This window comes from Neurospora tetraspora (assembly GCF_033439725.1).
Source record: "Neurospora tetraspora strain CBS 560.94 chromosome Unknown B0H65scaffold_1, whole genome shotgun sequence".
Classification (NCBI taxonomy): Eukaryota; Fungi; Ascomycota; class Sordariomycetes; order Sordariales; family Sordariaceae; genus Neurospora; species Neurospora tetraspora.
Genome location: NW_026944383.1, coordinates 896,545 through 922,115, shown reverse-complemented (window position 1 = coordinate 922,115; position 25,571 = coordinate 896,545). Strand labels below are relative to the sequence as shown.

The following is a 25,571-nucleotide window of genomic DNA, read 5'->3' as shown; positions in this document are numbered from 1 at the left end:
CGGGTGACATAGAGACCGAAAGACCAATGGAGTTGCGCTCTTGCTTTAGCAACACCTTGTTGGAAGCACGCTGATTTGATGATATTTTGTCTGATGGGCGTTTGTGAACATACTCACTATTTGTGCCTTTGAGATTCTATGGTGCGCCACAGTCCCTCAGTAGTAGGAAAATGGGTTTTATTTCGTGATTTGGTAACACTATCCTAGTTCGAGTAGTAAAAAAGAATTATATTTATGATGATAGTGGTCATGAGGCTACTTCTTGCAATTTGAGTTTAAGATTTTCTTCACTCTCTGATGTTGCGGAATCAGGAACAACAAAGCAGGGAATGAACGAAATCTCAAGTCAGTCAGATGCTTCTTTCTCTGTAAACTCGAACGAAAGCTGGGAAAATGAAGCCTCGTTATGAGCAGCAGGAGGAACGAAAAAGAGATAGATACCTACAATCCAGCCCTGGTTTGTTTGTTAGTTTGGTACAGAAAAGCCAACGCTTTACTGAATATAGGAAAGCGTCGGCTTTCTATCGGTTAACTACTGTAGACCGATATCGTCTAGTTTTGAAGGCGTCGGAGAGAGACATAAAAGGCTTCTGTGGCGTCTTAAACCCTGGTCATTGTCCTATAATGCTTCAAACGGAGGACAGTTCCTCTCTTCAAAGGCGAATGAGAGCTCCAAAACTCCCCTGTTCAACACATGGTTGAAGAACCAAACTAACAAACAAACCAGTATTGAATTGTATGCTTCATCTTGGAAACTAGAACCTGACACCAGATTCGACCTACCCACATGGGCGAAGTTCCATACATACCTAAGGTGCTTTGTGTCCATTGAGAATATAGCGCTACGAAGCACAAGAGCCATAAGAGCGAAGCGTGAGACTGGCTGGATAGGCCTCGCCTAGTGTCAGTGTCAAGATACTCTCCAGTACCATCGAGCTTCTACTCATTCAGAAGAAAAGAAGGGAATAAAGCCACTCTATTGATGATAGCAAGTTAATCACATCACCATTGGTTTTTGGCACATGGAGCATTCTCATGATAGAGACAAGTCTCGAGTTTAAAAGCCGTGATATCATCTGCATCCGTTATGGCCGGTGATACGATACCGCAAGTGCAAAGGGCGCCTCTGAGGGAGGACAGTCCCAATCATTGCAGCAGAGAACTTACCGTAAATGCCATGAGTACCATAATAGTAAGGATGCCGGTGGTGTTCCATCGGAAGCATCGATGTGGAAGCTCTCAGTGGCTGATTATCAGTCGCATTTTCCTTGAATGCATTTGGAGTTGCTGTTCCGGTCATGTTATCCCGGTCAGTTTTTCCGTCTAATTCGGAAGGAACTAAAGGGAAACCTACAGTTTTAACTGTCATAGAGGTACTCAGCGTTGAGGGAAGGTTGTAAATGCTGAAAAGAGCACTGGCAAAGATGTTCACCACACGAGTTATCATATTCACTGCGGCACATGTAGGAAGAAGGGAAGAGGTCGGTGTTGTAGGGCGTCACGAGACGCAAACCGGGTTGTCAATTCCAATCCTTTCGCCGAATGATTTCCAGACAATACAGAGCCATTTGACTTGCGTCAAGATATCCTGGCTGTCCTGAACCATGCCTTAATTCGATCCCTTTGCTGAGTCCTAGGCAACACGGGGCCATTTGACTCGCACCTGAAAAATCTTCGCTGTTCCAAACATAACTCAATGGCAACACGGGGCCATTTTACAAAAAAGGTCTTCTCTGTCCCAACCATCCCATAATTCAATCCCTTCGCCGAGTCCAAGAGGGCAACACGGGGCCCATTGGACTTTTGAGAACAAAACATGCTTGCTCCTCCAATGAAGTATGTATCAACCCCTTTTTTCCCCAACCAACAAATCCTCCGAATCAAAGCAAATTGACGAGCTAGTGAACTTTCTCCTTTCTTCAGCAAACGGTGATGCTCCTCGTAACCACAGACAGCCTGATCACAAATCCACTTCAATACCACTCAAAAAACGCCGCCTCCTCCTCGCAAAACTGCCACAGCCCACTCTCGTCCCACTCCGACTGCTCATCATTTCTAAACGTCTTACTCAACAAAAGACGTCTACAGTAGACATCATTCATCAGCCCCCACATCGCCTCCCGCAGCGGCAGCATCTCATCCACAAAGAACTTGTCCTGATTGTACACGTAGAAATCGAAAAGGGCCTGCATGGCGATGCGGAATGGACGATAAAAAGTCGCTAGCTCATCGTCGGTGACGACTGATCCGAGGCAATCCCATTCCTCGGAAAGGGTCCCGTGTGCTTCGTTCTCGGAATCTTGGATGAGCCCGTTGGCGTCGTCGAAGAAGCGCTTGACGCCTTGGATGGCTTTTTGGAAGTTGGAGAACGCGACGTCGCGCAGGGCTGGGAAGTCGGTTTCGGTGCCGGCGAGATAGGCCATGGTGTTGTTTAGGATAATGCCCCCGTCGAGGGGGTGGTCTTCGGAGGGAACGAAGCGTTCTCCTTCCATGGTGCCTGTGTGGGTTTTGTGTTAGTTTCATTGGCCTTGCAACCTGTGGGTGAAGTAAAATGGTGGAGAAGAAGGGACTGAAACTTACTCTTGTCATAGATAAAGGCCAATACATTGGCCATCCGCTCCGGGGTCGTGTAAGGGCATGAGAATATGGTCTTGGAGCCGTCCTGAGGAGCTTGTTAGCATTTCACGTAAGGAAAAAAAAAAAATCAAAATATATATATATATATATATATTTTTTTTTTTTTTTTTTAATGAGATAATAAAATTCGGTAGATAGTGCAAAATAGGTACTTACTGGGAATACTCTAGACAGGCTTTTCAAACTGCTTTGCTCTCGGGCGAGCATTTTGCGATGAACGAGGAACTTTTCACCTCCGCACTCGATCCGGACGTCCCAATCACGGGGCTCCGTCCACAAGCTATTATCAGTGGAGGTTAGTTACCAACGTTTTGATGAGAAACAGGCAGCCACGCATGGGAACAACATACTCGATCTCCTTTCGGTCGTGTTTCTTGATATGTTCAGCGATCCGCCGCTGTTTGTTGATGGCTTTCGGCCACAATCCCTCTTCGCCAGGTTCATCGCAGTGGATGACGAAATCTCCTGATCCGAGAAAGTTGGAGGATCGTATGGGAGTTGCTGCTGCTTTGGTCCATTGCTCAACGCCGAGAGCGCGGCAACGAACATGGTACGCGTGAGGATTGCCCATTGTTGGTACGGAGCCTTTGGAACGATGATGAAAATTATGTTCGTGATGGTTGTATTGAGGGTGTTTGGCAAAACGTGTTGCACAGCTGGTCGAGGGTCTGGGTGACTGGCCAAATTGATAGCGAGCGGTGAGTGTGGGAGACTGGTTGTGAAGAGGATGGGAAGAGATTTCGAAACCAGGAAAAGTTGTGCTTCGTTGTCTTGGTCTTATAGTAGCAGGAGAGCGCCAACTTTGGCCACCCCAAGCTGCGGCCTTCGGCTTGGTTGGGGCATTCCGCATGCATGGTGATGCTTTAACTGGGCTTCGTCCGCGGTGCGGTTCGGCGTTCAACTTCTTTCCCTGGTTTTGTTCACCAGCAGCTGCGGCTGTGCATGCATTCTTGCTGCGTGTGTTCTCCTTGCTAAGTCCGCCACCTTGAGGCGCTGTCGAACCTCGCTCGATAGTGGCAGCACTTTTCTTTTCCGGTTCCTGACTCTGCTTGGACGCCTTTTGGTGGTGAGGAATGTGCTGTGTTTTGATGACTGAACCTGACGCCGCCGTGTTCGCTTCTGGATTGGTATTTCCTTTTTTCTTTTTCTTTTTCGGACTTTTCTTCTGACTCTTCTGAGGACTCTTCTCGGGACTCTTCTGAGAATTCTTCTCAGGACCCTTCTGGGGAACCTTCTCGGGACTTTTCTGAGGACCTTTTTCAGGACTCTTCTGCGGACTCTTCTGAGGACTTTTCCCTAGCTCTTGATGCACAGTGGTCTCCCCCTCTGTCTTCTGCGGATCCGTGTGCGGCCCTTGCTTTTCCTTCTTCTTGACCACCAACGTGGCTGTCCTTTTACCAGTCACAGCTTGGGCATAAGATACTGGAGCCAGCTTCGGTTTAGCCACACGCTGTGCAAGCTGCGGGTACTCCTCTCGTGACGAAGCGGTCGTGGAATTCGTATGCACAGCGGACTTTGGTTGCTCTGGCTGCTTGAGATTAGGCACTGCTGGTGGGGGTTGCTGCACAGTTGATTTCGAAGGGACAGATGTGACTGCAGGTTTGAGAGGGGCTTCGGTCTTCGGGATCGGAGTCGGAGTCGGAGTCGGCTTGACTTCGATACGTGCGCCTTGCTTCCCCCGGAGAGCGCTTGCATACGACAGCGGCTGAAACCGCGTTGGGAGGCTCTTCTTCTCCATCATCGATGACGTTGAACTGCGTTCCGGCGATGGGTTTTGATCGGAGTTGAGTTCGAGGTAGCCACCAGATGCTGCCGCGCGGGAAATGCGGTTGTGTGGCCACCGGCGGTTGGTGCTAAGGGTAGCAAAGAAAGTGCGGGAAAAGAAGTAGCCAGATGGGCGTAGCGATTTCGAAAGTAGGGTGAAGGTCGGGTGAGTGAAGGGTGAGTGAAGGCGGGGGGTGCCAACCGGAAAGTGATCAAAGGCGCGTGTAATAGTTTATTTCCCTAGAACCAACAACCAACTGCAAATCGTGACCTTGAAAGATCCGTGAGCAAAAACCGAAGCAGTCGACATTCTATGGCAGAATTAATATTTTGCGCAAAGAAAGCGGAAAGCGATCGTGGGTGTTCTGCGGCTGGATTCCGTCGTCCGAACAAACCTCTCCCGTACGGAAAATGGACGCAGTACCTGCCACGAGGCGGCAGAGCGTGCTTGTCACTGTCCGCGACCAGTCCGAGTTCGAGGGCCAGAGTATTGATAAACCGGCGCAATGGAGCCGATGTGAACACGGAATACAATAAGTTGATTTCCCGCATCGTTAGTCACAGAGCATTGGTTCGCGTGGACTTCTGGAAAAATAGGATCATCAGGCATATCTGATTCAAGATGAGTAAGTCCTTCAGAACTCTGATCCTCAAGACTAAAATAATAGACATGGGGGGTAGAAAGAGACCACACAAGTATCATACCAGGTAAGACTAGTTCATCATTTCGTCTGCTGCCCATGGGCAGGATCGGCCGGCCTTGGCCTGCCCCGTCCACACATATATGAACAGGAACAAGTACTCCATCAGTCTTCTGGTGGTCCAAGCATCCAGCCAGGATTGACGAGCAGTCGGCCTTGACTTGAATGCCACGACCAGCAGAGCTGCTTCGAAAATGGAGGTGCGATCAACGGCGTCGTAATGAAGTGACAGATGGTTCGCAAGGTTTTTCAGCCTAAGGTTCACATAACAATCATAATTCAGGATTGTTGGTGAAGTAGCTGGCGGATTTGGTCAAACCATGACAATGGTACCTTCAACTCATTTTCATTAGACAAGCTGCTATAATGTGAATGAGGTATTGGGGTCAAAAGCAACGCTAAATTTATCATGAGGTATGGAACAAAAGAAACTAGTACGCAACATAGAAGGCTTCCCAGCCGACCACATCAATTATGTACTATGACTTGATCATGAAAATCTGCAGACATAAATAAGTTAGTGGTGACACTCAAAGAACGGGGAGATTCACCAGAGTTGAAGTACTGACCTGGTTGAGAGCTGCGCTGTCGGTGAAAGCCATCTTTTTCTGCGCAATGAACCTTTGCCTGGCCAAGAACCGGGTTGAAGATGTAACAGTAGGCGTAGAAGTACCGCTTCCACCTGGTGTGCTCGCCTCTGTTTCAGCACCGTCTTTCCTCCTCTTCTTATCTTTCGATTTGCTGTCTTCACTTTCTGTGGCAGAGTCTGACGACTCCTTCTCCTTGCGCTTCTTCTCTTTCTTGTCCTTCTTCTTGTCTTTTTTCTCCTTCTCCTTCTTCTTGTCCTTCTTCGACTTCTTGGTCTCCGTAGCAGACGATTCTACGTCATCTGAAGAGCTCTCTTCAGACTGTTTCGCGTCCTTCGACTTCTTCTTGTCCTTCTTATCCTTCTTGTCCTTCTTATCCTTCTTGTCTTTCTTGTCCTTCTTGTCCTTCTTTTCCTTTTTGTCCTTCTTCTCCTTCTTCTTTAACCTGGAGGACTCGCTGTCTGTTTCAGCTTCGGTGTCGGTCTTCCGCTTTTTCGATTTCTTGTCCTTCTTTTCCACCTTCTCCTCTTCCTCGTCGCTGTCCGCATCTGCCTTCCTCTTCTTGGATTTGTGTTCTGTGGGCTCGGCGCTGTTGGTGTCTTGGGAAGGAGTTGTCTTCGCTTGTTCGTCGGCAGCATCGCTTTGTGGTACGCCGTCCTCTTCCGTCACCTTTTCCTTGACCACGTCACCAACCAACCAGCCGCCTCTGACAAAGCGGATCGTTCCAATCTTTTGTTCCAAGTAGTGGTTGCGCATGTGGTTTTCGCGCTTCTGCTTCTCAGCTTCCAGGACATCCTCGCTCTTTCCGTTCAGTCGCCCAAGAAGATGTTGGAAATCGAAGAGACCGGTGCACTCGTCGCCATTGTTCCGTTTCGCGCCGAGACCGAGATTGTCGTCCTTGAGCGTGACCTTGATGTGTGACGAGCTGGCTTCCGTGTGATGTACGGCATGCGCGGCATCTTTGGCGCCCAGAAACTCGCCGGGCTGCCAGCCTTGGGCGCGAAGGATCTTTTGGCCGAAAGTGGTTTCGTTACGGGACCATTTCGTGTTGTTGGGGTCGGTTCCCAGCTTCCGCTTGCTATTGAAGTTTCGCGATTAGCACGTTGTAAACAAGGGGAGCACAGCCATCCAATATGCGCTCACTTCTTGGCAGCGGCGAGACCCATGATTGCTTGACGTCGTTGACGAGGTTCTCAGCTTGTGTGCTGAGTCGTCAAAGGTCAATGGGCTTGGTGTACAACTAAACGTTCGAATTTCGGGACGCCCTTGTCTGTGCTGCTGCATTCAATTTTTTGGCGGGGGCCTGCGATCCCATCAACGATCTGCCAGTTTTCACCGCCCTCAATTTCCACACAGTCTGGGGACTGTGGTCCATCGCTGCAGGGGAGGTGCCTGTCACTTGCTCCTTCTGGATCTAAATGTGGAGAATTACACTTGCCTGCCGACTTCCGAGGACATCAATCGTCGTGAATTCTGGACGAACTCCCGTTCATCTGACACTTCTCTGACCACTTTGACTTCAAGTTTCCCGTTGTAGTCTGCTATTTGATTACATAGTAGCCCTCCTTTCTTTCTACATTCAAGAATAAAAACGTCCTGGTCCAATCATGGCTCCCTCAGCCAGCACCGCCAAGTCCAGGCTCAGGAAATCGACTGGCACCGCACTTGACGATTCGGGTTCCGATGACGACTACCAAGCATACAACCTGCGACTCCAGGAAGCCAGCGCTGCTAGAGCACGTCTCAAGAAGGTATGGTCATCAATCAAGAACGAAGAGCGAACTCAAGCATTATTCCGGTGAACGAAAACACTCATCTAGCCATAATCTTGATTTCTCTCAAAATTCCAGGCAAGAGAAGAGCGAGATAAGAAGCGCAAGGCCCTGCTATCAGCCTACCAAAGCGCACTTTCCTCCATCCAAGACCGCGTGAAGAAGTCGGTTTCCAAGTATCATGACCTCCAGTAAGTCTACCTCGATAAGTACCGGAACCTACCAACCAGGCCCCGCCGTTAGACCGTTCACTTCGTTCCCGTTCCAATGTCGCATTCTCGGGGGAAAAAAAAACATCTCGCCCTCGTTGTTCTAATTCTCCATGATCATGGTACTTGCAGCTCAGCCATGCACACAAGCCGTCTCCTTCGACTCAAGAAAGCAGTAGAAGCCCGCGACCAAAAGCTCACAGCCATCGCCAAGAAGCTGGCCGATGTGCAGCGCATCATGAGCAACCATAGTGTTCAGCTCTGCGCCTTATACGAGGGTCGTCGCAAGGACTTGGCTGCCATGTTGCCCCAGCCTAAGCCTAAGAAGCCTGAGGAGGACGGTGCCGCGTCGCCTAAGGTGGACAAGTCGTTGGGCCAGCAGCTGCTGCCTGGGGGTGCGCAGGGATCCATGGTCTCAAAGGAAGCTTCGTCAAGGCCGGCTGCTGCTGTGGTGAAGGTTGGTATCAGGGAGGAATGGGAGGCTGCTAATGCTTTGTGCTGAACTCGTTGATGGTGATGTGATTTCGTTGTGGTCGCATTTGACGGGTTTAGTGTTTGACCATGTGTGTTCTCGGACGGTGATCTCGTAGGCTCTGGATTGGGAGGATGGAAATGGTAGAACGGGCTGCCGACCGTGAAAGTCAGTGAGACTAAGGTGTTTCGTACACTACCCGGCTCAGCTAGAGACCATGAGAACTGGCGAAGAGCCGATGTCCCGGCGGCGAGTGTAGGGAAGTGGGAGAACCAAATTGTAAATGACCCAACAATGCAGATTCAACCAAGAGTCTCTTTCCCTCCTTTTCTATTGTTGTACAAATGTATGATGCCGTAGTATGATTTTATGCCTGAGAACGCCGCCTCCGGTGCTGGCCAGCACGGTTGTGGTTGTAGTAGTATTTATTATACATGGATATTGTGTTTTGGACTCATCATGTCGTCGGTCATTACTGCTTCTGCTACTGCTGATCGCTCGGTCGCTCGCACGAAGATCTGTCTTAGACCTTGAAGCCGAAACCAGCCATGCACGCGCGGTACTGGTCTATCGTCGACACGCAGTCCTTCTGGGGGTCATCGGACTTGGAGAAAAGCATGCAGTCGTCGCGCTTGGCCTTCTCTTCCTTGCACACGCAGCACGGCTGTTGTTTATTTTTAGTATTCGTAAATTAACCTCGTGGTATCCGTGAGCTGGTGTTCATCGGGGGGTCGGAGGCGCACCTTGGGCTTCGCGGGGGCATCGGTGGAAGGAGTCGTAATTTGCGCCGGAACGGCGGAAGCTGTAGTAAACAAGCGCATTGATGGTTAGTCACCGCGCGGACAGCGAGAGCGCTTTATGCCGGAAACAGTCGGTTAGTTGTGCAGAGGTACTTACGAAGGGCGGTAAGGGAAGAAGCTTGGGACCCCATGGTGAAGTATGTAGTATGCTGAAGGGAATATGCAAGAGAATAGGAAACAAGCAAGACTTCAACAACCTTGTCCCTCGAAATATTTCAATGAATGGTGCCAATTGATTTGTCAATGTTGCAATCCATCCAGTTCCACAGCCGACTTGTCCGGTGCCCCCCGGGCCATTTTAGCGCTGCATGGGTACGTACCCCATGCGCCAAGCCGGCTGGCGTCAGTAGATCCACAAGTCACATGATCACCCTAATCGTCACCACTCCCGGCGTTGGGTTGTCTTGCTCTTTTTGCTACAGTGCTCTTTAGGTGCCATAAGGGAGGTGTTTTAGGGGTTCCTGGCTCAGCTCTTCCACGCAATCTTTTTGTTATTTTTTACTACTATGTGTCTTGGTGGTATGGAAGCATCGATCATAGCCAGCGCATCTGAAATCTTGTTTCGTTTTGCTTTTCATCAGGTTTTCCTTTCTTTTTTCAACAAAAAACTAGACAGACACCTGCCCTCTCTACTTCGACAGATTACCATCGTACAATTCTTCCTCTGTCACCCTGAAGACAGTACTCTTACACCCACCTCGCCACCACACCCCTCTCATTCTCCCTAGTCTTCCTACCTTTCTGTCTCCATCTTCTCAGCCCAACAAACAAAAGCCCACCCTTCACAGCCCAATCAAATCCCCAACCATCATCAGTCTATACTTCTCCACCCCCTCCCTCAACCTAACCAGCACCCCCGCAGCCAACATCTTCGTCCTCTCCTCCTCCCCACCCTCATCACCACCTCTCAATCCCTCAAACACACCCGCCACCCACCCCTCCGTCTCCACCACCTCCTTCCCCAACTCCTGACAGACATCCCTCATGCGGTCCTCATTGACATCCAGCAACGTCAACAACCCAAACAAAACCGCCTGCGTGACACCGACGTCCCCCACAGCTTGCGCGCGCACGCTCGTGCTCAGCAGGAGCCGCCACAGCTCTCCCGTCATCTGGGGGAGCGCGAGGGTGCTGGGCCCCGCGGCATGGAGCAATAGAGCGAGGGTCTTGAGGTAGAGTGCTAGCAGGTACGGCTGGAACATGATGCCACGGATTCGCGAGACGGACGAGTGCAGCGCTGCTTGGAAGCGGGCCGTGAGGGGGTTGAAGAAGGAGGTGGAGATGAGGTGAGCGGTGGTGTTGGGGATGGCGCGGATGCGCGGTTTGGTGCGGGACTTGATTTTGATTTTGGGGTTGCTAATGTGCTGTTCTTCTGCTGCTGCTGCGTCATTGCTGCCCTCGTCGCCGGGAAGACGGGACTTGAAGGTGGAAAGCTTCAGCACATCGGGCCCGGTGGTGGAGTCGGCGGCGGCTGCTGATAGGGGCGCAAGGAAGCTCGACGTGATGGACGTTGCTACGCTTTCGAGCGCGTTGTGAGGCAGAGGCTTCAATGAGGAGGAGCTTTGATACGCGTTTGAAGGGCCTTGGCTGATGAACAGCCTCTCCACTTTCTCTGGGAGGCTTTTGGAAGGGAAGGATGCAGCTGCTGCGTACTCGGATGTCTCGAACCCGGCAAGTTCACGGGCACTTAGACCCAAGACGGCAAGGATGGAAGATCGCTGAGACACCGAGTAGTCTCCGTCAAAGAAGGTCTTTGCGAACCACTGACCCATGAGCTGGGGCTGCGCAACAACGATGGCAATCATTGCCTGCAGCCGCAGATCATCAAAATTGTCCATTTCGAACTTGTCCTGGAGACCGACTAGTAAGGACGCCAGCTCCTCTGCGTGGTCAGTGACCTCTGTGCCGTAATTGGCCTTTCGTCGAATGAGCGTTGGGGCGGTGACGAGTGCAAGTTTCTGGCGATCATAATCGTCAGTGTCGCGGAGGTATCTGATGAGATCTCTGATATAAACTGGTGCCTTGGCCTTGTCTCTCTTGACTAATTCAGGATCGTCATCCGAGTCTTCGGCATCTGAGTCGGGCTTTCCGTAGCCAACAATATCATCCTGCTCACTAAGGTCCTCATCGCTTAGTTCCTCGATGATAAACCCCTGGGTCCGAGGCTGTGATGGTGCTGGCTTATGGGAAGCTTTTTTGAAGTCTTTCCTTTTTGGCACAGGTTTATGAGGTTTGTGTAGCGAATCCCATGAGCCGAGAGTGTCGTGGATCTCAACAAGACTCTTGTACCACTTTCCTTCCGGCAGTTCCGTCTCTTCAAGCTGGAAGTTCAGGCGTTTATCACCCTTATCAACGAGACTGGAAAGCCCTTCGCCAATGACCATGCCCAGGAAACGAGCCCTCTGGTTTGACGACGATAGCCTGTTGGAGATAGCATTTAGCCAAGGGCTTGATCTCATCAGCAGTGTGAGTTTCAAGGGCGAGATCTTGTGGACGTATCCAGCGCTCAGGAGCAGCACCTGCGCATGCACTTTGAAACCGTTAGTTACGCTAAAGAAGAAAGAGACGTTGTTTGAAGCCAGAACCAACCTTCTTGTTGCAACATAGGAGAGTGTTTGACGTATAACTGATCTCCGAATTGGGCGATGCTCTTCTCAAGCACACTGACGATAGAGTCCCTATCCTGAGAGACAACTGCCACCACGGCTCGTCGGATACCGATAGAGTCGCCAAGTCCAGCGCCAGATGAACCTGTCAGCCACTCGACAAGATAGGCCAGTCTATCCGGATCATGGTTTATGATAGAGCTGATTGCACCAGCTACTGCGGATACCATTTCTCTGCTGCCTTCGGCATCACACGTGCCCAACCGATTAAGATGGTCCTCGGCGAACGTTTTCAAGACCGAAAAGAGAACTTTACGCCGCTCGCTTCGAGGGAGATTACCCAACAGGGACCCGAAGCGCTCATTGTCGGCCCCTTGGGCAAGTAGCAACCTGGTAAGGACACATTTCATGGCCGCATCTGCCCCAGGTCAGCCATCGTCTCAGAAACTAGAGTCATTCGGAGCCGTCTTACCGGAGTGTCCCAGTCGTAGAGCCTTCAAGAACAACTCGGAACAAAGCTTCGTCTCATCCGGTGTCGGCGAGGTGAGTTGCCACTTGACAATGTTTCCGCTTAACCACTTGGTATACTCTGACCCATTTGCGAGCCAGATGTTGCTGACGTCAACTTCTGCTTTGTGATCCTTCGCATGTTCAATTGCCTCTGCAGTCAGTGAAAGGATCCGACCACTGCCAAAGGTCAACAGAATCTCTTGCGAGAGCATTCTGGTCTTGACGTCCCCTTTCAGGGTCCTTGTAGCCGCGTTCCAAATGCCACGTATGGAATCATCGCCTTTTAGTAACAGGCATACCAAGTTGAGAAGGACTGCCAGGTTGATGGCGATATCTGGTCGCTTGGGCTTGCCATCGCCCGATTTTGCCTCTTGTAGCAATGCCTTCAGACGCACAATAATCGCCCTGATTCCCGTAAGACTGCGTAGACAAGCTAGCAGAAGTCCTAAGGCCGAAGACTTGGTTTCATGGGAGTCTTCGTTTAGCAACGTCCAATAGTTCGGGACGATTTCTGACACCAGCACCTGAACTAGCTTTGCGGTCATAGGACTTGGCTCCTTGATGCTGAATGCGGACCCGGCTAGATCCTCATGGCTGAGGAATCGCAAAGTAGCGACTAGCTGGTCGTAGTCAGGTTCATGTCGTAAAACTTCGAGGGCTTCCTCGGGCGAGTTCAAGGGCCTCTGACCAGAAGACCGGTTCGGCTTTGCTGTTTCCTTTTTGAGGCCGACTTCCTGTAGTAGAGGTTCGTTCGGCTTTGCTGTTTCCTTTATGAGGCCGACTTCCTGGAGCAGAGGTTCGTTGTGGTTCGCACTCAGGCGGGAGGTGCTGATGGGCGTCAAAAGGCCGTCCATCTCATTTATCTGAAATGAAGTTAGTTGGTGAACACTTTGGATCACAAAGGCTGGGCTTGATATCAAATTCAAACCCCGGAACTTTACCTATCGTTTGACGATGGAAAGAGAAATTGGAAAGTGGAAGTTCCGTCTCTTGTTGACATTCATCTGCGTTAAACGGAAAGCAACAGGGGGATGATAGCGTATTGCTGCTACTAACTGATCCACTGTGCAGGCAGTCGTCCCTTCCCTATAGGGGCCCTGAACCACACTCTCGGGCACTTCCGGTTGCCGCCGTTGGCAACCTACAGGGTATCCACTAACAGGGCGGCAGGAGCTATCCACTCACCATCTCCCATCCTTGGGAAGTCCCCGCAAGCTTCCCCCTCCAGTTCCGTTGTTTGTTGTCCCGTCAACTCACCCCTCTATTGTACATACATTCAACTCGCAACAATCTGTGAGCTCCGACTTACCAGCGAATCTTATCACTATTCCCATCTTACCCGCCGTCCGCCTCTCTTCTTATTCTCACCAGCGAAGTCCCCCCTTCCAGCCATAAACTAGTCATGTCAAGTGCGGAAGTACTCCCAGGCTCAGAGTCGAAAAGATGGTAGGTGTCATGCGCTCTCGACCGTAACCCAAGAACACCCCCCTAGATTCCATATCCTGAAATCTTGTGACCCAACAGCTAACACGCTACCTTTACCATAGGAAATATCTCGACAATGTCCGAACACGGCCAGGCGCGTTCGTGGATCCGGATGGGTTTGACGGCTCAACGGTGGTGGAGAACATGGACAAAATCAAAATCCTGTAAGTCATCGGCCCAACTGGCGGTATGTCAAGTGTATGTGTATCTCAAGCAGAAGCTGATCGCTTTTTCCAGAGTCATGTTAGTCTCATTCCAGTGCTTCAACAAGCCATGATTGTGAAAATTGACAGCAGATTAGCGGAGCAGGAGGACTAGGGTGTGAGATCCTCAAGAACCTCGCCCTTTCCGGGTTCAAGGACATTTCCGTCATTGACATGGGTCGGTTGTCCTCTATAGGAGAGTATATGTTATCAAGAGCTGACCTGGAAGCCTAGATACGATCGACATCTCCAACCTTAACCGCCAGTTCCTCTTCCGCCACGCGGACGTAGGGAAATTCAAAGCCGAAGTAGCTGCCAAGTTCGTTGAGAGAAGGGTAAAAGGTGTCAAGATTACGCCATATAACTGCAAGATACAGGACTTCGACGAAGAATTCTACCAGCAGTTCCAGATTGTAGTCTGCGGACTGGACAGCATCGAGGCTCGCCGATGGATCAACGCCACGCTTGTCAACATGGCAAATTACGAGAACCCTGACAGTATGAAACCGCTAATCGACGGCGGCACCGAGGGCTTCAAGGGCCAAGCACGCGTCATCCTACCGACCATGGGCTCCTGTATCGAGTGCCAGCTCGACATGCACGCTCCGCGAGCCGCCGTCCCTCTCTGCACTCTTGCCAGCATCCCTCGCCAGCCGGAACACTGCATCGAATGGGCGCACGTCATCGCCTGGGACAAGGAGAAGCCGTTCCCCCAGCTTGACAAGGACGACCCGGAGCACATCACCTGGCTCTACCAGAAGGCGCTCGAACGAGCAAAGGAGTTCAACATCTCGGGCGTCACGTACTCTTCGACGCAAGGCGTGGTGAAGAACATCATCCCGGCCATCGCGGCCACGAACTCGGTCATCGCCGCGGCCTGCTGCAACGAGGCGCTCAAGATCGCGTCCAGCTGTGCACCCTTTCTGGGCACCCCCGGCGAAGGCGAGCCCAACTACATGATGTATTCCGGCAACGACAGCATTTACACGTATACGTTCAAGCACGAGCAAAAGGAGGACTGCCCCGTGTGCGGCATGACGGCGAGGGTGCTCAAGGTCAACCCCAAGTGGACGCTCGAGGAGCTCATCGAATCGTTCGCCACCCTTCCCGAGGCGCAGCTGAAGAAGCCGTCGGTCCGCGCCGAGGGAAAGACGCTGTACATGCAGTTGCCCCCGAGCTTGGAGGAGCAGACGAGACCGAACTTGGAGAAGACACTTGAGGAGCTTGGGCTGACGGCAGGTACCGAGATCGCCGTTACTGATCCAGCGTTTGTAGGAGTGGTGTTCAACTTTAGCCTCAGGTTTGCATGAACACTCCATGGCATTTAAGAATTGTGGTTGCTTCGCCTGGCCTGGCTGGACTATGTTTATGCTGTAGTCGGGTTGAATTTGTAGATTGCTTACAAGCGGGAGCGTCACACAACAAGCAGCGGGGAATGACAGGCTTTGAAGGGGGGTTATAGCGACGAATTTGCTGGCCACTCCTTTGAGTCAATATCAATACAAGATATCTTTAATCATGTGCTTCAAAACCTACTACCTCTACGTAGCGAAAGACATCAATTCTAATCAGGGGTATTGTTTATGCAAGACAAGTTGGTAATGACATCCTGTGCACCGACATGTCTATAATAATTAACAAGCAGAAACCATTAAACTAAAGCTGGCCACCAATCCCTAGCCTCCGTGACGCCGTTCCAATGTTCTTTTAGATGGTTACAAGAGAGAAGGGTATCCTCACGATCCCGTGTGACTTTTTCCTCTTTCCCTGTGTGATTCCACATGATGATCGCTCAAATTCTGTTTCAACACCATCCTACATAAAAATCACCTCACCTCTTCTCGTGTTGTCTTTGATTCCCCTGACCCTAGTACAACATTTACTGTACCATGTTCACCACCTGCTTCTCGAACCTCTTCGCCTTCTCCTTGAGGTGCGCGATCGATTCGAGGAAGATGGCGTCGCTCTCCCATTGCCCCGTGCTCTCCACCAGGTAGATGAAGTGGTCCCTCCTTCGGCCGAGCTTGACCTTGTCCTTGAACTCGTCGTGGCGCAAGCACTCTCTGCTGACGGTGTCGCGCATGGCGTCCAGGACCACGGCCTTGACCTCACCCTCGTGGCCCTCGTACCCGCTGCCCTTCTTCTTCGCCTCCTCCTTGGTGACCTTCTCCAGCCCGATGACGCCCTCGGGGAAGCACTTCTGGAACTTCTCGGCGTCGCGGCCCAGGATCGGCTCGAGGATGGTGATGGTGGGCATGAGGCGGTACGAGGCCGTGGCGACGGGCGAGAACTTGGCGTGGTCGGACCCGACGCCCTTGTGCATGTGCATCGTCAGGTCGATCTCCTGCCCCGGCCGCATCTTGGCGACGAGGATGTCGGGGTTGGTCGGGCGGATGGCGTTCTCGCCCGAGAAGTACTTGGCCTGGCGGCCCTTGGGCACGAACTTGATGTCCTTGGCGTACACGTGGGCGTTGTGGTAAAGCTCCTTGGGGTCCTTGCTGTCCGCCGGCGCGCTCTCGTTGTTCTCGCACTTGACCTTGAGCTCGAGCTCGACCGTGTTGTAGTCGCAGGGCGTCTCGCCCTTCTTGTACCACTTGAGGAAGTTGTGGAGGCCTTCCTTGCCGCCGGTGAAGGGGATCAGGCCCAGGCGGTGGCCGAGAACTTCGTCCTGGATCACCGAGGTGTTGTTCCACATGAAGATGTCCTCGATGGCCAGCGTGGGGATGTCGGCGATCATGATGCGGCGGAAGGCGTTGGCGATGGAGGCGTCGACGCCGATGAGCGAGAATTGAGCCTCATATGGGTCGTTCTGGTGGAACACTACGCGGACGCTTTCGCGGAACTTTTCGATATCCCAGGAATGGTCCTCGCCGGGGTAGAAACCGGGGAAGTCGGTGGATGTGACATTGGTGACAGTTTCGGCGTTGATATGGACAGTCTAGAAAATATAAAGCCAGCAGTCAGTTTCTCGTTGCATGCGCAGCCTTGACTGTTGACGTACGTTGCGCTTCTCGATCTCTTCTTGGTTTGGGACCTTTGTCCTGACGGGCACCGCGGTCTGCTTCTTTGAGGATCCCATTGCGACGATATGTGTAAATAATGCTTTGGCGGGGTTACCCTCTCGCTATCACAGGTCGGCACGCCGGGCAAATTCTTGGGAAAGAGAGCTCTTTGCTGCGACGGGCGATGGAGCGGCAGAATTTTTCCCATGAACGGGAAACTTTTTGACCGCCTTTGCGGGAGCGCGGCTGATTGGCCGGTTGAGATCTTATCGCGCTGCAGCCAGTGGCGGAGAGGTTCAGGGACTGCCTGGCTCAGTGCTGATGGGCCTCGGCGGAGACATTGTGGACAGAACCGCAATGACAAGGCCAACAGGGTACATGGCGGACCATAACCTCTGGTCAGGTTGTCGACTTCGAACATGGACGAAACCTGGGGCGTAGAGAGAAAGCTGAATTTCCAATTGCAAGAGGCAGGTATGAAGATACTTCAACTAGATATACTTGCATGTCGAGAGTATCAGTCCAAAATCCACGGCTTTGTAGCTCCGGCGAGGGAGACATCATGGCTTCGAATTCAATGTCCACATGGAGGTTTGTCGCGAGTAAGTGACATTGTTGACTAACTCCACTCTTAACTCCAGCACATGTTGGATCTCTCTGGTAACAAAGATATAAATGCGGACATGCTCTTCCCTTCTCCCTCTTTTCTTGGAAATCTTCAACCAACAAGCCCAATTTCCAACTTACACTGCCTGGCGAAAGAGTCTAACCAAAGTCAAGATGTCAGCCAATCAGATGACATACAACCCTGTCATCCATGGCACCGCTTGGCGGCCGGCTGCCGGATAAACGCCCTGGCCGGCTGCCGGATAAACGCCCTGGCCGGCAACAGTCGAGACGAGCTTGCCCGCCGTGGGGGAGTGACATTGGAATGGCTGCTCAACTGATGGCGTCTGATTGGATTGAAATCACTGACCAACTGTTTGACGGCAACGATTTGAGGAGTTCGAAGCTCGGGCGTTGCCGCTGCCGTGGTCTGGGAACTCGAGTGGACGTCAAGCATCCCCACCACCACCTTGCTACATACAGTACTGCTGCTATCACATCGCAAGCTCACTGCGAGCCATTGAAACGCCGGAGAAGAGGCCACACCCACCGGCGAACCTCCCCTTTGTCTCTTCGTCGCCGTCCATCCTCCTCCGAATCCATCCATTCCCGGCCCCCGACCTTCCGAGCGACAGTCCCTCTAACAACAATGGCGACGTCGCTGTTCCGACTCGCTGGGCGCAATGCCAAGCGACATTGTATGCGCCCCAGCGCCCCCATCTTCAACAACCTCAACTCGACTCGTGCCTTTTCTGCCTCCGCTCTCAGACGGTATGCCGAGCCCAGCTACGAGGGCCAAGGAACCCGTCTGGTCCCTACCGGCGAGGACTTTGCGCCCAACGAGGATCTCTACGGTTTGGAGGCCTTGAAGGCGGAAGGTGCCCCGAGAGCGCCTCCCCAGGATCATATCCTGGCCCGCAAGGTGCGGCACTACACGGTCAACTTCGGTCCCCAGCATCCGGCCGCTCACGGTGTGTTGCGCCTGATTCTCGAGCTCAAGGGTGAAGAGATTGTCCGTGCCGACCCCCACGTCGGCCTGCTGCATCGCGGCACCGAGAAGCTGTGCGAGTACAGGACCTACCTCCAGGCGCTGCCCTACTTCGACCGTCTCGACTACGTCTCCATGATGACCAACGAGCAATGTTTTGCTCTGGCCGTCGAGAAGCTGCTCAACGTTGAGATCCCCGAACGCGCCAAGTGGATTCGTACTATGTTCGCCGAAATCACCCGTATTCTCAACCATCTCATGTCTGTTCTGTCTCACGCCATGGACGTCGGTGCTCTCACGCCTTTCTTGTGGGGCTTCGAGGAAAGAGAGAAGCTGATGGTGAGTTTAATTGGTTCATCTGTTTAAATATCGGAGGTTTCTATCAGATGGGTATATAAAACTCAATGCGGGAAACTCTACGCGAAAATACCTGAAATATCATGCAACACCCAACCCCAGCACCTTAAACTAATGTGTCAAAAAAACATAGGAATTTTACGAGCGAGTTTCTGGTGCCCGTCTCCACGCCGCCTACGTCCGCCCTGGAGGTGTCCACCAAGATCTCCCTCTCGGCCTGCTCGATGACATTTACATGTGGGCCACGCAGTTCGGCGACCGCATCGACGAGACCGAGGAGATGCTCACGGACAACCGCATCTGGATCGACCGTCTGCGCGGCATCGGCGTGGTCTCTGCCGCCGACGCCCTGAACCTGTCCTTCACGGGCGTCATGCTGCGCGGTTCCGGCGTGCCGTGGGACATCCGCAAGAGCCAGCCGTACGACGCCTACGACCAGGTCGAGTTCGACGTGCCCGTGGGAATCAACGGCGACTGCTACGACCGCTACCTGTGCCGCATGGAGGAGTTCCGCCAGTCGCTCCGCATCATCCACCAGTGCCTCAACAAGATGCCCGCCGGCCCCGTCCGCGTCGAGGACTACAAGATCTCCCCTCCCCCTCGCTCCGCCATGAAGGAGAACATGGAGGCTCTCATCCATCACTTCTTGCTGTACACCAAGGGCTATGCCGTCCCGCCTGGTGACACCTACTCGGCTATCGAGGCCCCCAAGGGCGAGATGGGCGTCTATGTCGTCAGTGATGGTTCCGAGAGGCCGTACCGTGTGCACATCCGCGCTCCGGGCTTTGCTCATCTGGGTGGCTTCGATCACTTGTCGAGGGGCCACATGTTGGCTGATGCTGTGGCTGTTATCGGCACAATGGATTTGGTGTTTGGTAAGTTTATTTTTTTCTCGTTCCCTAAACCTCCCCCCCTCCCCTCTCGAGAATCCTAACTAGTTTGGTAGCTAACACCTGTTTCTCCCTTAGGTGAGGTCGATCGGTAATGTGGAAGCTCCTGCTGTAAAGCTTATGAAATGGAATGCAACGCAACGCAACGCAACGCAACGCAACGCAACGCAACGCAACAGATGAGATGGTCTTTTTGATAAATGAAGCATAGTGAATAGGCGGGTAAGCAGGCCGCGCGCGATGGTTTACCTTTGAAGAAAGCCGAAAGGAGAAACAGTACTTAGGTTTTGCTGATAAAGGTGGGACGTTTTGTCTTCTTCTTCTTCTCTTATCCCTTGGCAAAACGGAACAGGAAACATAGATAAAGGTAGACCAGACCAGCAAGAGAAGAAGAATGGCCAATTCAGTCGTTGGTTTTTCTAAAGAAAGACTGAAGTGAGAGGGTGCTTTGCCGTGGTTTTTTCCCCCCCTCTCTATGTCATGGTCTGTCGTCGTTGTTTGCAACACGTGGGTGTTGTTCTTGCTCTGTCAATATTTTTTTCTGTTGATGTATTTGTACCAACCCTTGCTGGTTGTATGGTTGTATGCTGTAAAACGAACCGGAAAAAACGCAACGCAACGACTGCTTATTTGTTACAATAACCTCGCTCGCTCCCAGCCGCTGGACTGGCTGCCGTAGAACATGGTGGTGGTGGTGGAAGCGAACACTTGCTCCCTGCCTCTGCTGAGTTGCGAATCTCCATCCATCCAGCCGTCCAGTCGTCACACTTCGCTGTGGAAAGACTGTATATAGCCTCTCTGTCTTTCTTGGTTCGCTGCTTTGCCTGTATTGTTAATTAGACCTCAATTGAGTCACTTCCCGTAGCAAGCAACCAGTCTCTTCGTGTTCGGAGAAATCGATATACTCGATCAAGTCAAGGAGGGGACGGAACGAGGGTAGGACGCCGACTCACCAGTCCAAGGACTCTCTCATATAGAGAAAAATCCACAAATCCCGCTCAGGAGAACGAACAACTCCGTTGGTGTCCTCCTCCTCCTCCCAAATTAGTTCGATGCTGCTGGTGCTGCTGCTGGTGCTGCTCAGCGTGACCAACTTGAGTTTCACAACAACCGCTCTCAGCATCGTTCCCGTTTCCGTCGTTCCCGTTTCCGTCGTTCCCGTTTCCGTCGTTCCCGTTTCCGTCGTTCCCGTTTCCGGTATTGGTTTCAGTTCCAACCTCCTCCCCGATCTCAGTTTCATTCTCCTTCGTAGCCCCCCCGTCGCTCTCAATTCCAGTCTCCTCAATCTCGCTCAGGGGCACCCTGCCGACTCCAGAACTAGGTCCAGGTTGGAAACTCGACTTGCATCTCCTCAGCGGGCACTCCTCCCACTCAGGCATGTGTACTTCACTGCCCTCTGGTCCGGAGCCAACGGGCAGACCACAGTACGGTGGAAATGGAAATGAAAATGGAAGAAGCGGGGGCGGGGGGAGACTACTGGTTAGGGAGCGAAGTTCTTGCTGATGCTGTCCCTGTCCGTCCTGAGTATTGGGATTGTGAGTGTGATGATCATCGGGGAAAATGATGCCCATTGGTACGAAGGTGTGTGGTCCGTAGACGTGTTGTTCATTGTTGTCGTAGTTCGGCTGCTGCGGCACACCTGTGTAGGACGACGAATCGAAGTGACCTCCTCCTCCTCCTCCTCCTCCTCCTCCTCCTCCTCCTCCTCCTCCTCCTCCTCCTCCTCCCTTTGGAGTCGAAATAGAGAGCTGCACAAGCTGATCTGCCAGGCCGAAAAGGTCCGGTCGCTGCTGATACTGAACTGCCGGATCACAAGATTGCCCCTGGGGGAAGAAGGGCACGGAGGTGTTCGTGGCCAAAGTCGAAGAGGTGGCATACCTTGGCTGGTTGTGGTAGTGTCCAACCTGTCCTTGATGAGACTGTCGATGAGGAAGGTCATGGCCCTGGCCCTGGCAGTGATGTGAGGGAGCTCTAGCACGACGAGGGCCGGTGGGAGGAGGTAAATCAGATACAAGAGGCGGTTGCGGTTTGGTCGGGGATGATGATGCAGCAGCCGCAGCAGGATCAAATGGTCCAAACGTCTCATTAATCTGTGCCATCCGCAAAGCGATTTCCTCCTCACTCTCGTTTATCGCCCGGTTGCGGCTTTCAGTATGGCGGTATTCCTCGAGAAACTCCCGTTCCTCGGTGGTCATATCGTACTCTCCCACGTCAGGCTGAAACGGCGTGAACTGGACCGAACACTGGCATCGTCCACTGTCATGAAGAGCGCGGTGATCAGCTAGCCACTCTGCCGCGTACAAGCTGGGAAGACGGATGGCAACACGTTGCTGATCGCCGGCGGCGGTTTCGGTGAATATGGGCGGGATGTGATAATTCCCTCCTGTACGACCTTGTCCTTGTGCCTCTTCTGCTGCCTCCGCTGTGTCACCGGGGGTGGCAGATCCATAACGTCCGATTGTGTCGCCTCGGGTCCCTTCGGTGACGTCCTCCTCTGAGCCTGAGACGTTGCCAATCACGCGAGGCCGGGTCAGAAGGCCGGGGAAGACCACATCACAACCGCAAACTCCACGCTCATGCAGCCAGCGATGCTCCCACTCCCGAATGAGCACCCATCGTGAGTGTAGGAGTCTCTCACAAGGACCGCACATGGTGTGTGCCAGGTGTTGCTTCGACGGATGAATGGTGCAGACGGGGAAGTTGTGTCCTGCGGTGGTAAGGGGGCATGGGCGGACGACGCCCGGCGTTCGGTGCCCACATTGGTAGGCGATATACTCTTGGATACACATCCCTCTGTTAACTTGGGCCGCTCACGAGGATATTTCGTATCAGTTCGGTCTGGCTAAGCCACACTCTGGAGGTATTGCTTAGGAACTAGGGCTATAGTCGATCGAAGAATATCGGTGCGTAGGGATATCGGCAAAGGCTTCATGCTCTGTTGTTGACAGATGTTGAATGTGTGGAACTGCCAACTGATCCTAATTTCCTGCTTCGGTTACCCGTTGAAGGTTCCTTCGATGTTGTTGTAACTGTGTCGTCAACCGTTAGGCGGTGGCATTGAGCGGACTCAATGGGTTTGAGGACGACAAGCCTTCTAGGATCAGTGATTGTCGAACTTCGGCTGCCTATTACGGCATCTGAGTCCTTCCCGAGCGTTTGATATTCGGTACCGAATTTGAATACTCTGATGTTCGAACGGGCCTATCCTCATTGTACGACAAACAGATGAGCACCTGGCTGACACCGCAGTGTTTTGAAGCGCAATCACTGCGGATGGCAGATGCGATCGGCTTCTGGTGCCGGCAAAGGTAAGCCAAGTGTAAGTTGATGAGGATGCCAACCAACAACCGATCAGCTAATTTCGCCGCAGATGACCAATTCCGCAATATGCTCGATCTAGGACTGCGATGAGGCACCGGATGAGTCGACCAGTCACTTGTAGATGATTCGTCTGATTCGCGACTGTAGAACTGCGGCAGGTTCTATGTTGATCCTGTGAAAGCTGATAGTCCCCTCCAGTGGAGAGGTCTACCTAGAGATAATATGATAGATGGCTGGCTGGATATGTAAACAGATCGTGGCTCGTACAGATAGCTGCGCTCAGTGAGGGTTGTGATCCAAGTTGTTGCCTGGGCTCGCAAAATAAGGTTTTGTTGCTCCAGGTACGCAAGGTTGAGCACCTTGCCCGCGCCCATTCAACAAGATACGGCAGGTTGATACTCTTCCTTTGGCAGAACGTAGTGATTGCGGACGAACAGGCCAGGACTAGTCGGTTGATGCTACCGATGCCAGCGCGAGGAAGAAGAAAGAGTGGACTGCACAGATCGGAGCCGCGAAAGGGACAAGGCAAATGGAAGTCCAATGAGCCGGAGGGCCTGGCCATGAAGGTAATCGATGTAGGGTTACAGGTAGAGTATACCAACGGCTGAAGCCTAGCTCAGTTGCCTCGGTGTGAGTCGAAGGATATGGGACTGAATCGTCAGGAGATCGCGTAAGGGGCATTTTGTGATCTGATGTGGTTTAAGAGGTTGTCTAGGTCCATTGGGAGTGTTTGTCACAGACGGGAGTCACGATTCAAACATCGAACAGGTCCGTCTCGCAGCGTTATTGAGGGGTCTTGAGGCTCCGCTTTACCAATGATCTCGCGGAAGATCGGTTCAGTTGTCCCCTAGAAGCAAACTCGTACGGGGTATGGTGATACATGACACATGGCTAAAGTTGGTACAAGTAAATATACACTACTCCAAAAGCTGCCCATCCTGTTTGAAAATGGAGGGGCGGAGCTCAGAAGAGCTTGGTGCCGCTTCCCGCAGCCTGCTTCATGAAGAAGCTCTTTAACGGCCCAAGAGCATTAACGGCATTCAGGCCCAGTGACCTCAAGGGCACTAACGGGCCACTTTCGGCAGAATAGAGCTTATGAAGCTTATCAACGACCCCAAGGAGCACATGGTTTGCTGTGTATCGTTCCGATACATAGGACTCGAGTGACATGATACTTCCGATATCCTGTCCATGGGTGACGGCAAATTCGATCGTCTTGGCCAGGCTCTGCACATCGCCTTGGCCCTGGTTCAGGCCCTGGCCTGCCAGCGGGTGAATGGTATGAGCAGCATCTCCCACCAAAGCAACACGCTCTCCGATGTAGGTATCGGCGTGGCGCATCTTCAATGGGAATGAGGCAACCGTGCCTTCTTGAACTCCAACGACGGTCTGTGGAATCGCCCGCGGGTTGAAGGATGTGTGTTGTAACCTCCACGAATATTCATCATCTTGATCCGCCCCTTGGGTGTGCATGAAGGCCAGATCCACTGGGCTCAGACGGAATGCTGCGTTCACCATCGCCACAAAATCCTTGGGCGAGAGGCTCTTGAGTAATGAGGCATTCTCGGCGGTTGTAGACCAGACAAGTGTCGAATAGTTTCCAGGCATGGGAAGCATAGCAACTGGGCCGGTGGGAAGGAATCTCTGGTAGGCAATCTTGGTGTGCTCTCCGCCCCAGCCCTCGCCCTCCATCTCTAGTGTGGCCACCACGCCGTGTCTGTTGTAGTCCCAACCCTTCGCATCGATACCAGCGAAAGCACGAACTGGGCTGTTTGCTCCGTCGGCTCCAACCAGAAGGCGGGCAGTAAGCTGCTTGCCTCCAGAAATGTGTACGACAGGCCATTGACTTAGATCCAGGTCCTCCGTCTCCTCGCCAAAGGTAATGTTCTCAACTTTGGCACCCTCAAATACCGATACGCCACCGAGCTCCTCCAGTCGCTTAAGTAGTCCGGATGTGAGGTTGAGGTTCTCGTTCATGTAAGCGATGGTAGTTCCTTCTACCGGAGCCGAACCGGGGGCCCAGTCGAATTCGATCCGAGCATCCGTGACGCCGTCCCATACTTGCATTTCGTGGTACGGTTGGACTCTGGTTTGATCGAGATGTTCCCAGGCACCAATCTGGTCAAGGAAGAAGGCGGATGTGGGGGTGAGGGAGCTGCATCGGTTCGAGTACTTGTTTGGCGGTAGCTTCCATGACTTGACTTTGGATAGATCCTGGGCTTCGACTAGGGCAACTCGGAGGTGGGAAGTGACGGGATTCGCACCTGTAGACCTAAGAATAAGCAATTGGCCAAATGTGAAGTCTGGACATGAACTGGCGACTTACGCAGGGCAGTCAAGAGACTCAGACCTGCCGGTCCTCCGCCAACACACACCACATCGTAGATGTCAGGTCGTGGGGCAGAGTTCGAGTAGTTTCGTCGAAGTTGTCGTTGGAATTGCCGGGTACAACTCCTGCAGACATAGGCAGCTGCTTTTCTTCTTGCTACTGCTTCCATAGTAGCTACAGCACTTGTGATGGTGCTGGAATCTAATTAGGTTTGGATTGGCCTTCAGGGTTCATGGAGAAAGTCGCGCCAATCCGATTTCCCAGTTGCGCGACCGATTGGCCCAAGCTCCTTTCTAAATTGGGAGCGAACCCTAACCCTGCTTGTCTCGTAA

The 25,571-nt window shown here is 52.4% G+C and overlaps 10 protein-coding genes across 10 annotated transcripts; 3 read left to right on the top strand and 7 right to left on the bottom strand.

Moving 5' to 3' along the window:
- Nucleotides 1-1,481: 1,481 nt before the first annotated feature.
- Nucleotides 1,482-4,509, bottom strand: B0H65DRAFT_8684 (uncharacterized protein). The gene is made up of 4 exons (XM_062831505.1): nt 2,988-4,509; nt 2,794-2,917; nt 2,581-2,662; nt 1,482-2,497 (listed from the first exon to the last, which is right to left on the bottom strand). Exons 1-4 carry the CDS (start codon nt 4,376-4,378, stop codon nt 1,974-1,976), a joined length of 2,121 nt encoding a protein of 706 aa, XP_062685711.1. The 5' UTR covers nt 4,379-4,509; the 3' UTR covers nt 1,482-1,973.
- Nucleotides 4,510-5,313: 804 nt separating this feature from the next.
- Nucleotides 5,314-7,075, bottom strand: B0H65DRAFT_8682 (uncharacterized protein). The gene is made up of 3 exons (XM_062831504.1): nt 6,833-7,075; nt 5,672-6,767; nt 5,314-5,602 (listed from the first exon to the last, which is right to left on the bottom strand). The coding sequence occupies exons 1-3, from the start codon at nt 6,853-6,855 to the stop codon at nt 5,582-5,584; spliced, it is 1,140 nt and encodes a 379-aa protein (XP_062685710.1). The 5' UTR covers nt 6,856-7,075; the 3' UTR covers nt 5,314-5,581.
- A 6-nt stretch (nt 7,076-7,081) lies between these two features.
- On the top strand, nt 7,082-8,338 carry B0H65DRAFT_8695 (uncharacterized protein). Its single transcript, XM_062831509.1, has 3 exons — nt 7,082-7,440; nt 7,540-7,652; nt 7,803-8,338. The coding sequence occupies exons 1-3, from the start codon at nt 7,297-7,299 to the stop codon at nt 8,170-8,172; spliced, it is 627 nt and encodes a 208-aa protein (XP_062685709.1). The 5' UTR covers nt 7,082-7,296; the 3' UTR covers nt 8,173-8,338.
- A 327-nt stretch (nt 8,339-8,665) lies between these two features.
- On the bottom strand, nt 8,666-9,073 carry B0H65DRAFT_543662 (cytochrome C oxidase copper chaperone-domain-containing protein; the record flags this gene model as incomplete). The annotated part of the gene is made up of 3 exons (XM_062829242.1): nt 8,666-8,806; nt 8,886-8,944; nt 9,040-9,073. 3 exons carry the CDS (start codon nt 9,071-9,073, stop codon nt 8,666-8,668), a joined length of 234 nt encoding a protein of 77 aa, XP_062685708.1.
- Nucleotides 9,074-9,418: 345 nt separating this feature from the next.
- Nucleotides 9,419-13,000, bottom strand: B0H65DRAFT_584151 (telomere length regulation protein-domain-containing protein). Its single transcript, XM_062830888.1, has 3 exons — nt 12,021-13,000; nt 11,532-11,966; nt 9,419-11,472 (listed from the first exon to the last, which is right to left on the bottom strand). Exons 1-3 carry the CDS (start codon nt 12,910-12,912, stop codon nt 9,725-9,727), a joined length of 3,075 nt encoding a protein of 1,024 aa, XP_062685707.1. The 5' UTR covers nt 12,913-13,000; the 3' UTR covers nt 9,419-9,724.
- Nucleotides 13,001-13,290: 290 nt separating this feature from the next.
- B0H65DRAFT_447995 (NEDD8-activating enzyme E1 catalytic subunit) lies at nt 13,291-15,283 on the top strand. The gene is made up of 4 exons (XM_062825887.1): nt 13,291-13,504; nt 13,606-13,707; nt 13,845-13,924; nt 13,981-15,283. The coding sequence occupies exons 1-4, from the start codon at nt 13,461-13,463 to the stop codon at nt 15,054-15,056; spliced, it is 1,302 nt and encodes a 433-aa protein (XP_062685706.1). The 5' UTR covers nt 13,291-13,460; the 3' UTR covers nt 15,057-15,283.
- A 45-nt stretch (nt 15,284-15,328) lies between these two features.
- On the bottom strand, nt 15,329-16,981 carry B0H65DRAFT_8604 (DNA-directed RNA polymerases I and III 40 kDa polypeptide). The gene is made up of 2 exons (XM_062831495.1): nt 16,748-16,981; nt 15,329-16,684 (listed from the first exon to the last, which is right to left on the bottom strand). The coding sequence occupies exons 1-2, from the start codon at nt 16,823-16,825 to the stop codon at nt 15,626-15,628; spliced, it is 1,137 nt and encodes a 378-aa protein (XP_062685705.1). The 5' UTR covers nt 16,826-16,981; the 3' UTR covers nt 15,329-15,625.
- A 1,022-nt stretch (nt 16,982-18,003) lies between these two features.
- On the top strand, nt 18,004-19,684 carry B0H65DRAFT_504440 (nife hydrogenase-like protein; the record flags this gene model as incomplete). The annotated part of the gene is made up of 3 exons (XM_062827915.1): nt 18,004-18,681; nt 18,833-19,574; nt 19,668-19,684. The coding sequence occupies 3 exons, from the start codon at nt 18,004-18,006 to the stop codon at nt 19,682-19,684; spliced, it is 1,437 nt and encodes a 478-aa protein (XP_062685704.1).
- Nucleotides 19,685-20,587: 903 nt separating this feature from the next.
- On the bottom strand, nt 20,588-22,378 carry B0H65DRAFT_415814 (uncharacterized protein; the record flags this gene model as incomplete). Its single annotated transcript, XM_062824006.1, has 1 exon — nt 20,588-22,378. One exon carries the CDS (start codon nt 22,376-22,378, stop codon nt 20,588-20,590), a length of 1,791 nt encoding a protein of 596 aa, XP_062685703.1.
- Nucleotides 22,379-23,672: 1,294 nt separating this feature from the next.
- Nucleotides 23,673-25,467, bottom strand: B0H65DRAFT_8558 (uncharacterized protein). The gene is made up of 2 exons (XM_062831490.1): nt 25,237-25,467; nt 23,673-25,174 (listed from the first exon to the last, which is right to left on the bottom strand). Exons 1-2 carry the CDS (start codon nt 25,406-25,408, stop codon nt 23,874-23,876), a joined length of 1,473 nt encoding a protein of 490 aa, XP_062685702.1. The 5' UTR covers nt 25,409-25,467; the 3' UTR covers nt 23,673-23,873.
- Between the last annotated feature and the right edge of the window lie 104 nt (nt 25,468-25,571).

What these genes read in the sequence shown, in the direction of transcription:
- B0H65DRAFT_8684 (XM_062831505.1), bottom strand. Translation starts at nt 4,378, where the DNA reads ATGATGGAGAAGAAGAGCCTCCCAACGCGGTTTCAGCCGCTGTCGTAT. An exon ending in CACGACCGAAAGGAGATCGA is followed by an intron (nt 2,918 to 2,987) that starts GTATGTTGTTCC and finishes CACTGATAATAG; the next exon opens with CTTGTGGACGGAGCCCCGTG. An exon ending in GGCCTTTATCTATGACAAGA is followed by an intron (nt 2,498 to 2,580) that starts GTAAGTTTCAGT and finishes AAACCCACACAG; the next exon opens with GCACCATGGAAGGAGAACGC.
- B0H65DRAFT_8682 (XM_062831504.1), bottom strand. Translation starts at nt 6,855, where the DNA reads ATGGGTCTCGCCGCTGCCAAGAA. An exon ending in GGTCTCGCCGCTGCCAAGAA is followed by an intron (nt 6,768 to 6,832) that starts GTGAGCGCATAT and finishes AAACTTCAATAG; the next exon opens with CAAGCGGAAGCTGGGAACCG. An exon ending in ACAGCGCAGCTCTCAACCAG is followed by an intron (nt 5,603 to 5,671) that starts GTCAGTACTTCA and finishes TTATGTCTGCAG; the next exon opens with ATTTTCATGATCAAGTCATA.
- B0H65DRAFT_8695 (XM_062831509.1), top strand. Translation starts at nt 7,297, where the DNA reads ATGGCTCCCTCAGCCAGCACCGCCAAGTCCAGGCTCAGGAAATCGACT. An exon ending in CTAGAGCACGTCTCAAGAAG is followed by an intron (nt 7,441 to 7,539) that starts GTATGGTCATCA and finishes TCAAAATTCCAG; the next exon opens with GCAAGAGAAGAGCGAGATAA. An exon ending in TCCAAGTATCATGACCTCCA is followed by an intron (nt 7,653 to 7,802) that starts GTAAGTCTACCT and finishes TGGTACTTGCAG; the next exon opens with CTCAGCCATGCACACAAGCC.
- B0H65DRAFT_584151 (XM_062830888.1), bottom strand. Translation starts at nt 12,912, where the DNA reads ATGGACGGCCTTTTGACGCCCATCAGCACCTCCCGCCTGAGTGCGAAC. An exon ending in TCTACGACTGGGACACTCCG is followed by an intron (nt 11,967 to 12,020) that starts GTAAGACGGCTC and finishes GACCTGGGGCAG; the next exon opens with ATGCGGCCATGAAATGTGTC. An exon ending in TCCTATGTTGCAACAAGAAG is followed by an intron (nt 11,473 to 11,531) that starts GTTGGTTCTGGC and finishes ACGGTTTCAAAG; the next exon opens with TGCATGCGCAGGTGCTGCTC.
- B0H65DRAFT_447995 (XM_062825887.1), top strand. Translation starts at nt 13,461, where the DNA reads ATGTCAAGTGCGGAAGTACTCCCAGGCTCAGAGTCGAAAAGATG. An exon ending in GGCTCAGAGTCGAAAAGATG is followed by an intron (nt 13,505 to 13,605) that starts GTAGGTGTCATG and finishes CCTTTACCATAG; the next exon opens with GAAATATCTCGACAATGTCC. An exon ending in ATGGACAAAATCAAAATCCT is followed by an intron (nt 13,708 to 13,844) that starts GTAAGTCATCGG and finishes ACAGCAGATTAG; the next exon opens with CGGAGCAGGAGGACTAGGGT.
- B0H65DRAFT_8604 (XM_062831495.1), bottom strand. Translation starts at nt 16,825, where the DNA reads ATGGGATCCTCAAAGAAGCAGACCGCGGTGCCCGTCAGGACAAAGGTC. An exon ending in AAGAGATCGAGAAGCGCAAC is followed by an intron (nt 16,685 to 16,747) that starts GTACGTCAACAG and finishes TATATTTTCTAG; the next exon opens with ACTGTCCATATCAACGCCGA.
- B0H65DRAFT_8558 (XM_062831490.1), bottom strand. Translation starts at nt 25,408, where the DNA reads ATGGAAGCAGTAGCAAGAAGAAAAGCAGCTGCCTATGTCTGCAGGAGT. An exon ending in GAGTCTCTTGACTGCCCTGC is followed by an intron (nt 25,175 to 25,236) that starts GTAAGTCGCCAG and finishes TTAGGTCTACAG; the next exon opens with GTGCGAATCCCGTCACTTCC.